Raw genomic sequence first — 14571 nt, 5'->3', positions numbered from 1 at the left:
TTTAATTTAATTTAATTTAATTTAATTTAATTTAATTTAATAAATAATAAATGCAAGTATTTTGCTCTGTGGCTACTATACAGTATATGCATGTACCCACTAACCTGTGTACAGTGGATTCTTAATTTCCCTTTGGGGGATTAAGACAGTTAATAAAATTAAATTAAATTAACAGATTACTCATAAAGCTCCGTTGAGTTTTTTGGCAGAAATAATAGGTTGTCATCAACGCGTGTGTGAAAAGTGTAGCCAGGGTAACGTTTGTTGTTCCCGAGGGCGTTGGTTTGAGTCTTGATTGTGAGTTAACGACATTATTCTTGTGATGAGGTTTTAAATACAAAGTTTAAGATATCGAACATTTTAAAACATCATTTATTTTTAGTCTGGTTTGAGACTGAAATGTTTGCCAGGCTGGTTGGCAGTCTTGCTGACTGTCTTCAGTTCACTGTCTTGCTTTTTCTGGAGCCGGGACAACTGGCCAATAAAAATGAAAGGGAAAGTCTAGTGATTAAAATCTAATTGATTATTCTTTGGCCCACAAAGTTTTATAACTTAAAACTTTTCCAGACCTTCCGTCCTGAGCAGATATTATCCTGTTGTGTTGATTAAACCTTCTCAGTGTCTCATTTTAACAGTCTTTGAGGTGAAACCTCAGTAGATGGGGGTCAGCACGGGCCGAGTTTAGGGCGACTGTTGTCAATCAGTCGATGGCGGTGTACGTCGTTTTAGCTGCTAAAAAAAAATCCATGTTAGTTGAAGTATCGATGGAATGTTTTCACCTCTACCTGTTCGTCAGAAACCAGTCATGGAACACCTTAAACTCGTATCTCAGGTTCTACGATATTGTTTTTATTCTAAGTCCCTCGTGTTCGGCCTCTCTTCACTGAAGCCTTTCCACACAGACAATCGGGGGTGTTTGTTGCCTCTATCTCCTTTCTATTCCACTGTTTCTGTGTTTTTCCCACCCCCTCTTTTTCATTTGAGCCGGGGTCAAACGGACGATGGCTGCTTCGCCCCCCACCCCCACCCCCCAGCAGTGTGACAGTGTAGGAGTGTGTACCGGCCTGCTGGTTGGTGCTGATTGTAAACGCTCGCCCCGGGAACTCCTCTGCCTGCTCGTCTCTGACAAACATTCTGCGCCCCACATACGCACTGACTGCTCAAAGGCTTCAAACTGGGGGGGCAGACGTCAGCTCTCCTCCCCATCACAGCCCTGCATCCTGCTCTTGTTTGTGCTTTGGGGTAACGAGAAGCCCCAGCGCGCCCGCTACCAGCTAGCATGTGTTACTCACCTGGACCGACATTATCCGCCTCTGTTTCCCCAATAACTGTCACAAATCATCAGCAGCGCCTGTTGCTGCTGGGATGGATTCTTCCTCTGGTATGCAAATAATCTGAAATGGGAATTATATTTAAAGGAATGTTTCCTCCCCCCTGTATGGTAGAGTCATTCATGCCGGAGGGGTGAAACTCATCTCTGCTGAGGGCCAAATCAGAATAACGGCTGTCCTCAAAGGGCCAGAGGTAACTAATAAATGTAACTAAATGTAACTCAGTGTAATGTAACTAAATGTAACTACTCCTTAATGTAACTAATAAATGTAACTAAATGTAACTCAGTGTAATGTAACTAAATGTAACTACTCCTTAATGTAACTAATAAATGTAACTAAATGTAACTCAGTGTAATGTAACTAAATGTAACTACTCCTTAATGTAACTAATAAATGTAACTAAATGTAACTCAGTGTAATGTAACTAAATGTAACTACTCCTTAATGTAACTAATAAATGTAACTAAATGTAACTCAATGTAACATAAATGTAACTACTCCTTAATGTTAAATTTATACTTATTCAAGTTCCAAACATTACAGTAAAACAGAAGAAAGGTATTTGCTTGTTGCGTCTGTTATAACAAAACATAAATTAAATAACATAAAAATTGTTTTTTAATGTTTTGAAAATGTAATTAAAAATATCCTTTTAATTTGTCAGGTTATTAAACCCACAGAAGTCCATCAATCAAGGATCAAACTATCAATCAATAAAGAAAAATAACATCAGACACAAGTTAGGACATTAACTTTGTTCACAACGTTTAGTCAGAGTTAAAATGGGCTGAACTACTGCATTGTGGGAAATGTAGTTTTTGGTGAAAGCACACTTTTGATCTACTTTTTCTTAATCACTCTGACCTTTTATGCTCTTGGGGGCTGCATAAAATGATGTGGAGGGCCACATTTGGCCCCCGGGCCCTGAGTTTGACATGTGTAATTTATGCCATGGAAATCTGTAGAAGTAACAGGGCTTCTAAAATAAAGAACATTTTCCTTTTGTTCTGAAAGTGTAGAAGGGAGACAAAAGGTGGATTAAAACGAGTTCTATCTCTTCTGAAACAGGAATAATTTGTGTTGTGTGTGTAGAAACCTCACAGAGATGTCTGTAGGCCTTTCATAGACATAAGGTCTATTTAACGTGTTCTGACTGCTGCTGCTTGTCTCCACCTATATATAGAAGCAGTTTGTCTGAGCAGGAGTCCAGAAGGCCCACAGGTGCCTTCAAACCTCAGCTGGATCACAGCGTCCTCAGACGGGTGCATTAGCATACAGCTAATGAACGCTTCCTCCTTTGTTCAGCCTGAAGAACACACTCTGACAGCACTCACACTGCTGAAAGGACCGGTCGATGATTTGATCCAAAAAAGTTTATCAATCAAGTCGTGTATCAATAGAAAAAAGAAAAAGAAAAAGACATTCTGCGTCTTCAAAAAAGCTCAAAATAAAAAAAGTAATAATTTTTTTCCCCTTTTTGAACTAATTGTCAGACAAAACAAGCAGCTAATGGCTTTTTATAAGTATTAAATTGATTATTATTATGATTATTATAAATTTTATTACAAATGGGCTATTCAGTTCATATTTGTATTTGTTATGCTCCAGTACAAGTGTGTGTGTGTGTGTGTGTGTGTTTTAATCATCATTTTTTAATTACCTAATTGCGCTCTGTATTGATTTCTGATCAGTTTTTGTAATGACTGAATACTCTGATCTGACGATCCAGAACATTTCTCTCTCAAGATACAGAATCAATCAAAATCATTGATCGCCTTCTTAACTAAGAGAGATTCGAGGCGCAATCTGCAGCTGTGATTGGTTGGGATGAGCGACGCGGTCGTTTCCTGTCTGATGAACACACACACGCTCCTGCGTGTTGATTGTAGAGCGAAAAGCCTCCCCCACACGTGAGACCCCCCCCCCCCCACACACACACACACACACACCGTCACGGTGCATCAGCGCTCGTGAGCCCAGGAACACGGATACCTGCCCTCCTGCTCACTGCTGGTGTAAAGACATCCTTTGTTTTGGGGGGGTGGGCCGCTCGTCAGATCCTGCAGAGTGCTGCAGAACGCTGGGGGGGGGGGGGGGCGTTATCGTCCTGACTAATGGCCTGAGAGTGGCTTCTTAAGTTTAGACGCTGCTTTTACTTAATCACCAGACGAGATAATGCCGCTGTGCTGCGTGTTCATGTGAGTGGATGGAGGGGGGGGTTGTCTGCACGTATGGAGTAAAGATATGTGCTTATAGGAACATATGGGGGGGGGGCATGTACACAGAAACTAAAACCAGTCACGACACCCTCAGCATCACTCATCCTTCAACTGCTTCCTCGTCTCCTCCTTCCTCAATCCTTCAACAAGGCAGTCAGAGACTCCCAACACCCCCGACCCCCCCTGGATTCAACATTTGACCCTGACCTACACATTATTTGTGCCTCTGACTTCCTGAAAATGTTGTTTTTTGTTTTGCTATTATAACTCATCAAGTCTCAGAGATGTGCACCTAAAAAGGTATAAAAAGTGAAAATTTGACCTTGACTTAGTTTTTCAAGGTCCAGGTTGCGATCTAGTTTCCATCCCCTTGCCTCCCTGAATATAACGCCTTTTGTTTCGAGATATGTGCAAAAAAAAAACAAACAAAGTTGAGATTTGACCTTGAGCAGCAAAGAACAGCAGTTAAATATTTGTAGAATTTTATTCCACCAGAATAAAATACTTATTCCTGTCTGTCCGGGTTTGACACGACTAGAAAAGATCCCGCATGTAATAAGTTAAGTGCTCTAATCACAGCGCTTTGCTGCAGACCTGCAGTGAATCATTCACTCTAATAGCAGGAAAAATAGAAGCTCCAGTAATCAAACGTGTAATAATGCTGACATTATTACTGCCGTGCTCTTGGAGAGTCCTTGCTGATAATAGAGGAGTTTAATCACACTCCTCTGGGCGTGTCTGGAGCACCGACGTCCAAATCCGGCATAAATATCAGGTATATGCCTGCATTTTTGCTGTTGATGCAAATAATGAGTGTAACCTTTTCCAAATGGAGGGTTTTCTCGCTGCGGATGTGATTGCAGATGATTGCACAGCAAAACGATGTCGAATGTCGAGCGTGAGATCGGCGGCTGGGCGGGGGGCAGGGGGTGTCGCGTCAGACCCGCTGTTCGTTTCTGACTATAACAGCAGGAAAAGGGCAAATACAATCAGGAATAATTCTCTGAGATGTCGTGTTTTGGACAGAAGAGCGTTGTTTTTCTGGTAACGGCGTTTTATTGTCATTTTAAAATACAGAATGATGGGAAACCTTGTGTTGAACAAACAATGAGCCTCTAAAAACCACCAGCTGGAAATCTTTATTTTTATAATTTATTATTATAAAAACGAAAATTCATATTCAATCTTATTTTCATCCAAATAACGTCTCATAAACGGAATTCTTGAATTTTCTTTATGCTTATAATTAACATGCATGTTGGAGGAAGTACATTAGAGGCTCTTCCCTGCAGTAACCCCCCCCCCCCCCCCCCACCTCCCTTTCTGCAGAACGTTTCCTGGGGGAAGCAGTATTCTTACGCCCTCTTCAAAGCCATGAGCCACATGCTGTGCATCGGGTACGGCGCCCGCGCCCCCGTCAGCATGTCCGACCTGTGGATCACCATGCTGAGCATGATCGTAGGCGCCACCTGCTACGCCATGTTCGTGGGCCACGCCACCGCCCTCATCCAATCGCTGGACTCCTCACGGCGGCAGTACCAAGAGAAGGTAAAAGATTTAAAGACGTCGAGACTTCCAGTCGACACGCTCTGTTCATCCCCTTCTTTCCACATCCGATGACATCACTAGGGGTGATTACCACCAGCTGTTATCTCGCCGTAGGGGCCCGGGCAGTTCCCAGAATGCACCACTGTGACTGCTCGCACGCAGGAAGCTGACCTTAACTCCAAAAGTTTATGCTTATGCTACAGAATTCAATTCACAATCTGCATGCTAGCAGGGATTACAGTCGTCTGGTGTGATTAAACTGGATGATGTAAACTGAGACAAACTGGATTATTTTCAATTTAAACATTTGTTAAATTGAACATTATTTTTTTCAATTTTGGTTGATTTAAGTGAAAGAACGAGGATTTTTTTAAAATACATTTTGATAATAAAATCTCTCATTCTTTTTAATGCTAATGCAAAGAAAGTAAAATGATATTAATAGAATAGAAATACAACAGAAAGCCTTTATTGTCACTATACATAGTAAAATGAGACTTTGGGCAACTCCTTGCAGTGCAATAATTTAACAAAGTAGAAAAGAGTAAAAAAGAATAAAATACAAGTATATACAATAGTTACGCTTTCGATTATTTACAAAAATGTATACATATCAAATAACAGTAAGCGCCTGCATATGGCATGACAAAAATGACAACAACAAAGAATGAAACCAAAAAATGACAAAAAAGTCATCGATTAGAGACTGTGACATCACCAGATCATTAGTATTCATGCTGCGATGATGTCATCGTTCCAGCTTTGCAGCGTTTTGCTCTAAATGATGACAAACTGTTTGAGGCGCGTGAAAGACGGGATGGATGGAGACACCGGGAGCACATCCGTTATCCCGCTGGAGGTCGTACCCGTCAGTCACGGGCGGAGTCACCTTGACTGTAACGCGCTGAAACATTCATTTACACCTCACATATAAAAGCATTTAGCTCTTATCAGTTCATTGAAGAGAAATAAATAAAGATGGGCCGACCTTGTCGAGCACTTTCCATGCACCCCCCCGCCCCCACACACACACACCTTCTCTTTTTGGTGCAGCGTTGCAGTATCTTTATACGTGGAGCTTAAAATTAAGAGCACCATCTGTTCTTGCCTCTTTTTCATGCTTTTGCAAAAAAAAAAAAAAAAACCCCAAACAATAATACAGTATATATTTTATGAATCTACCCATCATTCATAAATTTAAAAAATAAACAGTAGATAAAGAAGTTAAGTTTGTAAAAAAAAAAAAAAAAAGCAAATGATTTCAGTCAGGATGGGGCAGAATGGAGAGGAGAGCTGTTTTAATCTGACAATAAATAGATGAATGAATGAATGAATGAATAAATAAGAGCTCCTTTATTGAATTCGTACAAAACAATATTAAATGATCATAAACGGTCAGATATGAGATGTCAGCGGCGCGTTAACGACAGCAGGGCGCCGGGAGCGATCAAGTCATCCGTGCGTCGAGTTAGTGACGTGGGTCCAGTTCGGTATGTGATGGACATCTGCTTCACTTCATATACATCCCAATTTCATATTGGAACGCTAATTTAAATCATAACAGAAATAAAACACAGGTTTTTACCCAATAAATTACTGTAAATACACCCTAAACTACATTTTAGTTGAATTTCTAAATGCTCCATAGCAGTAAAGTAGTTTTAAATAAAAAGTGCTTATCTCGCCTCATTAAACTCCACATTCTCTAATTAAATTACGGTTGTCACATCAGTTTAAAGTAAATACTGCTTTTATTTTGACATTTAACACAGAATAACAAGTCAGTTTAATTTGAACGCTGTAATAATTAAGGTAGAAAAATATCCGATTAGTTGTTTTTTTTTAACAATTTCATCATTTTCAAACAAACCAGTAATAATTACGGACAGATAAATGATTCTGATTTGATTTTATTCTGGTAAAGGTGACGCTGAATTATTTTCATTAGAGGTGAGGTGGAAGTAAAAGAAAAGAGTTTTAGCGCAGGATCAGCAATAAAAACCACCGGTGTCAGCTGATGGTCATGTGACCCTGCTCCACAAATCAGCTGGGATGACACGGCCGCCGGCTTGTTCTTGTTCCTACCTTCGTTTACCACCTGCCTCCCTCATCCTGTCTCTTTCTTCACACACACACACACACACACACACACACACACACACACACACACACACACACACACACACACACACACACACACACACACACACACACACACACACACACACACACACACACACACACACACACACACACACACACAGAACCAGGACATGACACTAGGGTTGTGTGAGAGCAGAGATTGTCCTCAAAACAGCACCACAAACACACGCTTTCCTTTTGTTCCTGTCTTTGATCTGGTTTTTATTTCCCTCCCCAGTACAAACAAGTGGAGCAGTACATGTCCTTCCACAAACTCCCCGCCGACATGCGGCAGAAAATCCACGACTACTACGAGCATCGATACCAAGGGAAGATCTTCGATGAAGACAACATCCTGAGCGAACTCAACGACCCGCTGAAAGAGGTGAGGCGACGCCAACATCTATAAATCTTTTCCCAGAGGTAAATAAATACAAATGAATAAAAAAATAAGTCCCTGACAGGTGAGCTTTTGCACATTCAGGAGTTTATTTCCTCAGGATGAGGGTGAATCTTCGTTACCTTGAGGGTGTCGTACCCGACACTGAAAAACCGACACCTTCCAAGGTCGAGAGAAAAAACCCGATAAGGGATTTTCCTCGACGCGCCGGGTGAACCCTGAACGATCATCCGTCAAGATACCAGAATATTCTTCACATGGAGCTGAGCAGAGCCTCTAGATACAGGATTTACTCTGTGCAGACACACATTTTTAAACACTTCAAGGTTACGCGAGGGAATATTTCTGTATATCAGAGGTGAAAAATTCATTTTCACCGAGGGCCACATCAGCGTAACGGCTGTCCTAATAAATGTCCTCAAAGGGCCAGATGTAACTAATAAATGTAACTCAATGTAACTCAGTTTAATGTAACACAAATGTAACTACTTAATGTTAAATAACTGACTTTATTACTTATTACTTTATTACTTATTACTTTATTACTTACTTAAGTTACACAGAAAAAAAACATTTTTGTTTGTTGCTCTGTTATAAGAGAAGTACTTTTTATCAAAAAATAAATTAAATAACATTAATTTTTTTTTGGAATTTTTTAAAAATTAAATTAAAAATATAATATATAATATAATTTAATTTAATTTGTCAGGTTATTAAATCCACATGAATCCATCAATCAAGGATCAAACTATCAATGAATAAAGAAAAATAACATCAGACACAAGTTTGTTCAAAATGGGCTGAATTACTGCATTGTGGGAAATGTAGTTTTTGGTTCAAGCACACTTTTGACCTATTTTTTTTCATCCACTTTGACCTTTTATGTTCTCGCGGGTTACATAAAATCATAAGGGGGCCACATTTGGCCCCCGGGCCTTGGGTTTGACACGTTTGCTGTACATACAGGAGTCGGTGATCAGCTTGTGAATTCTGGGGCGACCCTCTTGTGTCAGCAGATTACAGGGGTAATTATGCAGGTGGGTGAAGAGCGGAGGAACGAAAAGCAAAGCAAGCGTAGAAATGGTGACCATCCCTCATGCAGCCCCATTCAGTCACCTTGCAGGGGTTTAATGCACAGGTGAGTTTGGGGGTGGGGTCGCTGCACAACCCCAGACACTCGCTGATTTAAAGGTATGTAAATCCTGCTGGCTCCGGTTCACCATGCAGAGCAAGCAGAGTTAAAATCTGCGTAGCGACGGCGACGCCCCCCCCGGGAGCAAAAGCAAACCAGAGCAAAAGAGCTGACATCCACATTTCTGCTGAATAACCGCTCTTTGAAATAAGTCAGTTATGGATTATTTCAGCGGTTCTGTCCCCCCAGAGGGGAGAAGCAGGTTTTTCCATCATCGTCTGCTTCCTCCTCCTCATCATCATCGTCAGTGGTTGGAGTGTGTGTGATGCACAGGAGAAATCAGTGTGTGTGATTCTCTCTCCTCCACGTGAGAGGAAGCAGCAGCAGGTAGATGATGGGGTGATGGGGGGGCAGATGGAGTCAGAGCTGGGGGAGGGGAGGGGGTGTTTCTGTGTTGTTTCCAGGTTCAGGAGGTGACCCAGGATGGACACTGGCTGGCTCGGGTCCTGGGGGGCCGGTACTGTCAGAGCCGGAAGCCTTTCTGTGGTGGAGACGCCAGTTCTGGAAACACATGGGGGTCAGGTGGGGAGGGCAGGTCCACCTTAGCCGAGGGGGGGTTGACGGGAACAGGCTGAGAGCAAGAAAGAGAACACTAAAAAGAGAACACTAAAAAGAGAACACTAAAAAGAGAACACTAAAGAGAGAACACTAAAAAGAGAACACTAAAAAGAGAACACTAAAAAGAGAACACGATACAAACTGGATCCACCCTCGTTATTATACAGAAGAGAACAGTTCAATGCTGCTCATATTGTTTTATTTAGTCTGTACTATACGATGTATACTGTGATGTACTATACTATAGTGTACTATACTTGGTGTACTATACTAAAGTGTACCAGACTATGGTGTACTATACTATAGTGTACTATACTATAGTGTACTATACTTGGTGTACTATACTAAAGTGTACCAGACTATGGTGTACTATACTATAGTGTACCAGACTATGGTGTACTATACTATAGTGTACCAGACTATGGTGTACTATACTATGGTGTACCAGACTATGGTGTACTATACTATGGTGTACTATAATATAGTGTACCAGACTATGGTGTACTATACTATTGTGTACTAGACTATGGTGTACTATACTATAGTGTACCAGACTATGGTGTACTATACTATAGTGTACCAGACTATGATGTACTATACTATTGTGTACTAGACTATGGTGTACTATACTATAGTGTACCAGACTATGGTGTACTATACTATGGTGTACTATACTATAGTGTACCAGAATATGGTGTACTATACTATGGTGTACTATACTATAGTTTACTAGTTATGGTGTACTATACTATTGTGTACTATACTATGGTGTACTATACTATAGTTTACTAGACTATGGTGTACTATACTATTGTGTACTATACTATGGTGTACTATACCATAGTTTACTAGACTATGGTGTACTATACTATGGTGTACTATACTGTGGTGTACTATACTATAACATAGTGTACCAAATGAAGCGTGTGATGCCCCCCAGGTCTTACTGACTGTTCACACCTTTAAATAAATGGCTGCAGGTCACTCAAACACTCCCTATACTTCTATAACAGACTATAACAGTAATAGATTACTGCGTAGCCTTCATGTCAGTGAAGTGACATCTTCTGCTGTCAGTGCAGCCCTTCGCTGCAGTGAAGCCTGTTTATCCTCTACCTTCCAGCGGCTCTGCGTTTCCTTCGGGGGGGGGGTCATTCAGGATGGATGCAGCGGGTTTGTTTTCCATCTCTGCTTCAGTGGTTCTCCAGCCGTTCTCCTGACATCAATGGGTGGTTGTTCTCCAGCCCGTCCTGCTGATGGGCTGGAGTGTCCTTCATCTGCGTCCACATGTCATTTCCTTACGCGTGCGTGATTCAGGCAGCTGTTGCCTTACAGTTACACTGGTGTAATTACCAGGGATTCGCATGACAACTCCACGTCAGTGGGTGAAACAGCTTGGGGGGGTAGGGGGGGTTGGTGTGGAGCTGAGAAGGTCAAAGTTCTGCCTGCAGCAAAGTAGCTCAGTTATTCATGCGGTGGCAGCTTTGCACAGAGGAATTAATTTAACTCCTCAGAGTGGACGGACGTCCCATCGTGGACGTGATCTTTGTATTCCGGTCTGTTTCTGAGTCGACGTGTTTTTAACAGACAAGCAGCAGTGGATTAAAAGTTGTTTGAAGCAGTAATCCGTCGTATTGAACTGTTTGTTCGCGTCCTGCACCGAAACCATTTAAAAAACTCACCTTGTTGCTGTTTTCAAGGACACACCCACAGCCGATGATTGATTGTTGGCTGAAAAACAGCAGTTGGTTGACTAGTGCTGGTCACAAAGAGGCCAAAAGGTCAAAATGTGTTGCGTCCAAAAAGTTTACCCTTCATATTTCATCCAGTAACGTCTCGCCTTTCCTTTCCTCCATGCGTGTTTCTCTACACACGTGTCAAACTCAAGGCCCGGGGGCCAAATGCGGCCCTCCACATCATTTTATGTGGCCCACGAGAGCATAAAAGGTTATTGTCCTAACTTGTGTCTGATGTTATTTTTCTTTATTGATTGATAGTTTGATCCTTGATGGAGTTCTGTGGGTTTAATAACCTGACAAATGAAAAGATTTTTATCAAAAATAAATAAATAAAAATTATGTTAAGTTATTTAAGTTAAAAAGGATTTATTACAGAGAAACAAACAAACATGTTTTTTCTGTCTGTAATAACTGTAATAATATTAGAATAAGTCATAAATTCAGTTATTTAACATTAAGGAGTAGTTACATTTAGTTACATTACACTGAGTTACATTTAGTTACATTTAGTAGTTACATTAAGGAGTAGTTACATTACACTGAGTTACATTTAGTTACATTTATTAGTTACATTAAGGAGTAGTTACATTTAGTTACATTACACTGAGTTACATTTAGTTACATTTATTAGTTACATTAAGGAGTAGTTACATTTAGTTACATTACACTGAGTTACATTTAGTTACATTTATTAGTTACATTAAGGAGTAGTTACATTTAGTTACATTACACTGAGTTACATTTAGTTACATTTATTAGTTACATTAAGGAGTAGTTACATTTAGTTACATTACACTGAGTTACATTTAGTTACATTTATTAGTTACATTAAGGAGTAGTTACATTTAGTTACATTACACTGAGTTACATTTAGTTACATTTATTAGTTACATTAAGGAGTAGTTACATTTAGTTACATTACACTGAGTTACATTTAGTTAAATTTATTAGTTACATTAAGAAGTAGTTACATTTAGTTACATTACACTGAGTTACATTTAGTTACATTTATTAGTTACATTAAGGAGTAGTTACATTTAGTTACATTTATTAGTTACATCGGGCCCTTTGATAACAGCCGTTAAGCTGATGTGGCCCTCAGTGAGAATGAGACCTATCTGATGCTTAAATTACTGAAATCTTATGATTTATAATGTCTAGAATATAATATATCTATAATATCTGTAATATATAGTCTATCTATAATATAATGTTTTTTCCTCCACCAGGAAATCGTCAACTTCAACTGCAGGAAGCTGGTGGCCACCATGCCGCTGTTCGCCAACGCCGACCCCAACTTCGTGACGGGGATGCTCAGCAAGTTGAAGTTCGAGGTGTTCCAGCCCAACGACTACATCATCCGAGAAGGAACGGTGGGGAAGAAGATGTACTTCATCCAACACGGCGTCGCCAGCGTCATCACCAAGTTCAACAAGGAGATGAAGCTGACGGACGGCTCCTATTTTGGAGGTAGGGGGGAAAAACTGGGGGGGGGGGGTTTGCATTCGATGCTGTTTGAAGCAAACTTCTTGTAGATTCTCATTAACCAGCGCTGAACAGTCCGTTTCTGCTGTTACATAACCTCTCATCTGGTTGTTGGAAGGCCAAAGGCATCAGGCATCCCTGAGGACACACACACACACACACACACACACACACACACACACACACACACACACACACACACACACACACACACACACACACACACACACACACACACACACACACACACACACACACACATATATTCCTCCTGCTGTGTTACTTGGCACCGACACGAGAACCTCGTTGTTCCTTCTGTGTAAAATCAGGAGCATTGGCTTCATCCTGCGTTTCCCTTCTCTCCTCCGGCTCTGGTTTTTCTTGGCACGCATCCCACCCCCACCCCCACCCCCCCATCAGAAACACTGCAGAAATTATAAATTAAAAAAATAAAGAAGTCAAATGTAATTCCATTGCACCTAGTTTACCAAGACGTGACAGAGTCTGCCTGGTGGATTCTGTCAATATGAAAGTTTCCTATTTTAGAGCGTCTTGCATATTTTATCCGGTGAGTTCACACCCCCCCCCAGTCTAAGAATACCGTCTCTTTGGAGTGTCTGCACGCCGTTCGTGTCTCCAGTGGAATGCTGGGAATCAAAGGAGAAATGTGTTGTCTTTTTTTTTCTTTATTGTTCATTCTGCAGGATTGCAGTCGTGCCGCCGGGCGTGCGAAGCTGCACTTTAAGTTCACTTTAAGCGTTTAAAGTGGACGTGTGGTCGTGTAAGACTCTGCAGATGCAGCATTCAAATTGTTAATCCTGGGGGGCGAGGGGGTGGTGGTGTGGGGGGGGGCGCTGCAGCTCAGCGATAGTCAGCTGGAGAGTTTTTGTGGCTCGTGAAGCAGATCTGGTTAAAAAAACACGCTCACGTATCACGAGGAAACGCTCAGCATGATGGAGGGAAACGGATGTTAATGGAGGAGTGAATGAATTAAAAACTAAACCACGGCTACGGAAAAACAAGGCCTTGAGTTTGAGGCGTGTGGTCTAAATAGTATTCAATAATTCAAAGAACAGACATTGTTGGAATAATTTGCGTTTGCAAAATTGTGTGTAAGCCTCGATGAGAAAACTTGAATGTTTGCAATTTGTGTGGAAAAGCAGAAGATAAAACCTGGCCTCCAGCAGTTTTAATTCAAATTCAAAAAACTTTATTTGTCCCCAAGCGGGGCAATTGAAGCAGGTGTGATAGGTGTAAAAGTGCAAACATACATTGTAAACATAAATAATCATTAAATAATAACATAAATAGTCAGTAAACTCAGTAACTAACAAGATGTCACGTTATAAACTCTTTATTTAATCTGTACACTAACTGGAGTATGACAGCAGCATCATTGCTGGTTGCCTAGCAACGTCCTATTGATAAAATACTCCGACATCTGACACAAATGTGACTTTCAGGCTTTCTTTGTGTTGCTGAGGTGCGTCCCAGTTTAAAGAGGGACGTCCTCTGGTCCTGGTCTGGTGTTCGGGGTGCAGGTTGGTCCTGATTCTGGTGCGACGCAGTGATAGTGAGTCCACCCCCCCCCTGCACCAGTTAGTGACTGGAGGAGATGAAGAGGATGAAACACGATCGCCATAGAGACGGGGTGAAGAGTTCAGGCGTCCGCGGGGAGCTCAGCGTGGTGCTGGAGCTCCTTCACGTGTCGAGGAGGTTTCAGGCACCGGGTGAGGATTCCTCCTGGGGGGGGGGTCCATCCAGAGAGGAGGGATTACCAATCCCATCCAGACTGGGAATGTGTTCGGATCCACAGGAGGAACCTGGAAGTGTTGCTGGAGTGATGGACTGGTTTTAAACTCATCCAAACCATCTGTCCAATATTCCAACCAGATTTATTGTAGTTTGTTTCATAAAATAATCCACAGGAGAACCTGAGATACCAGTTCAGTCT

The 14571-nt window shown here is 41.3% G+C and overlaps 1 protein-coding gene across 1 annotated transcript in view; it reads left to right on the top strand.

The window, feature by feature from the left end:
• LOC137608878 (potassium/sodium hyperpolarization-activated cyclic nucleotide-gated channel 1) overlaps positions 1-14571 on the top strand; it is a 45662-nt gene that overhangs the window by 19790 nt on the left and 11301 nt on the right. Inside the window, exons 4-6 of the mRNA XM_068335496.1 lie at positions 4883-5101; positions 7482-7628; positions 12362-12602. Of these exons, the coding sequence (XP_068191597.1) occupies positions 4883-5101; positions 7482-7628; positions 12362-12602 (607 nt within the window). The remainder of the gene's footprint in view (positions 1-4882; positions 5102-7481; positions 7629-12361; positions 12603-14571) is intronic.

The sequence above is a fragment of the Antennarius striatus genome, chromosome 15 (genome assembly GCF_040054535.1).
Source record: "Antennarius striatus isolate MH-2024 chromosome 15, ASM4005453v1, whole genome shotgun sequence".
NCBI classification, from domain to species: domain Eukaryota; kingdom Metazoa; phylum Chordata; class Actinopteri; order Lophiiformes; family Antennariidae; genus Antennarius; species Antennarius striatus.
Note: the sequence above shows the minus strand (reverse complement) of the source record. Positions and strands in the feature narration are given on the sequence as shown.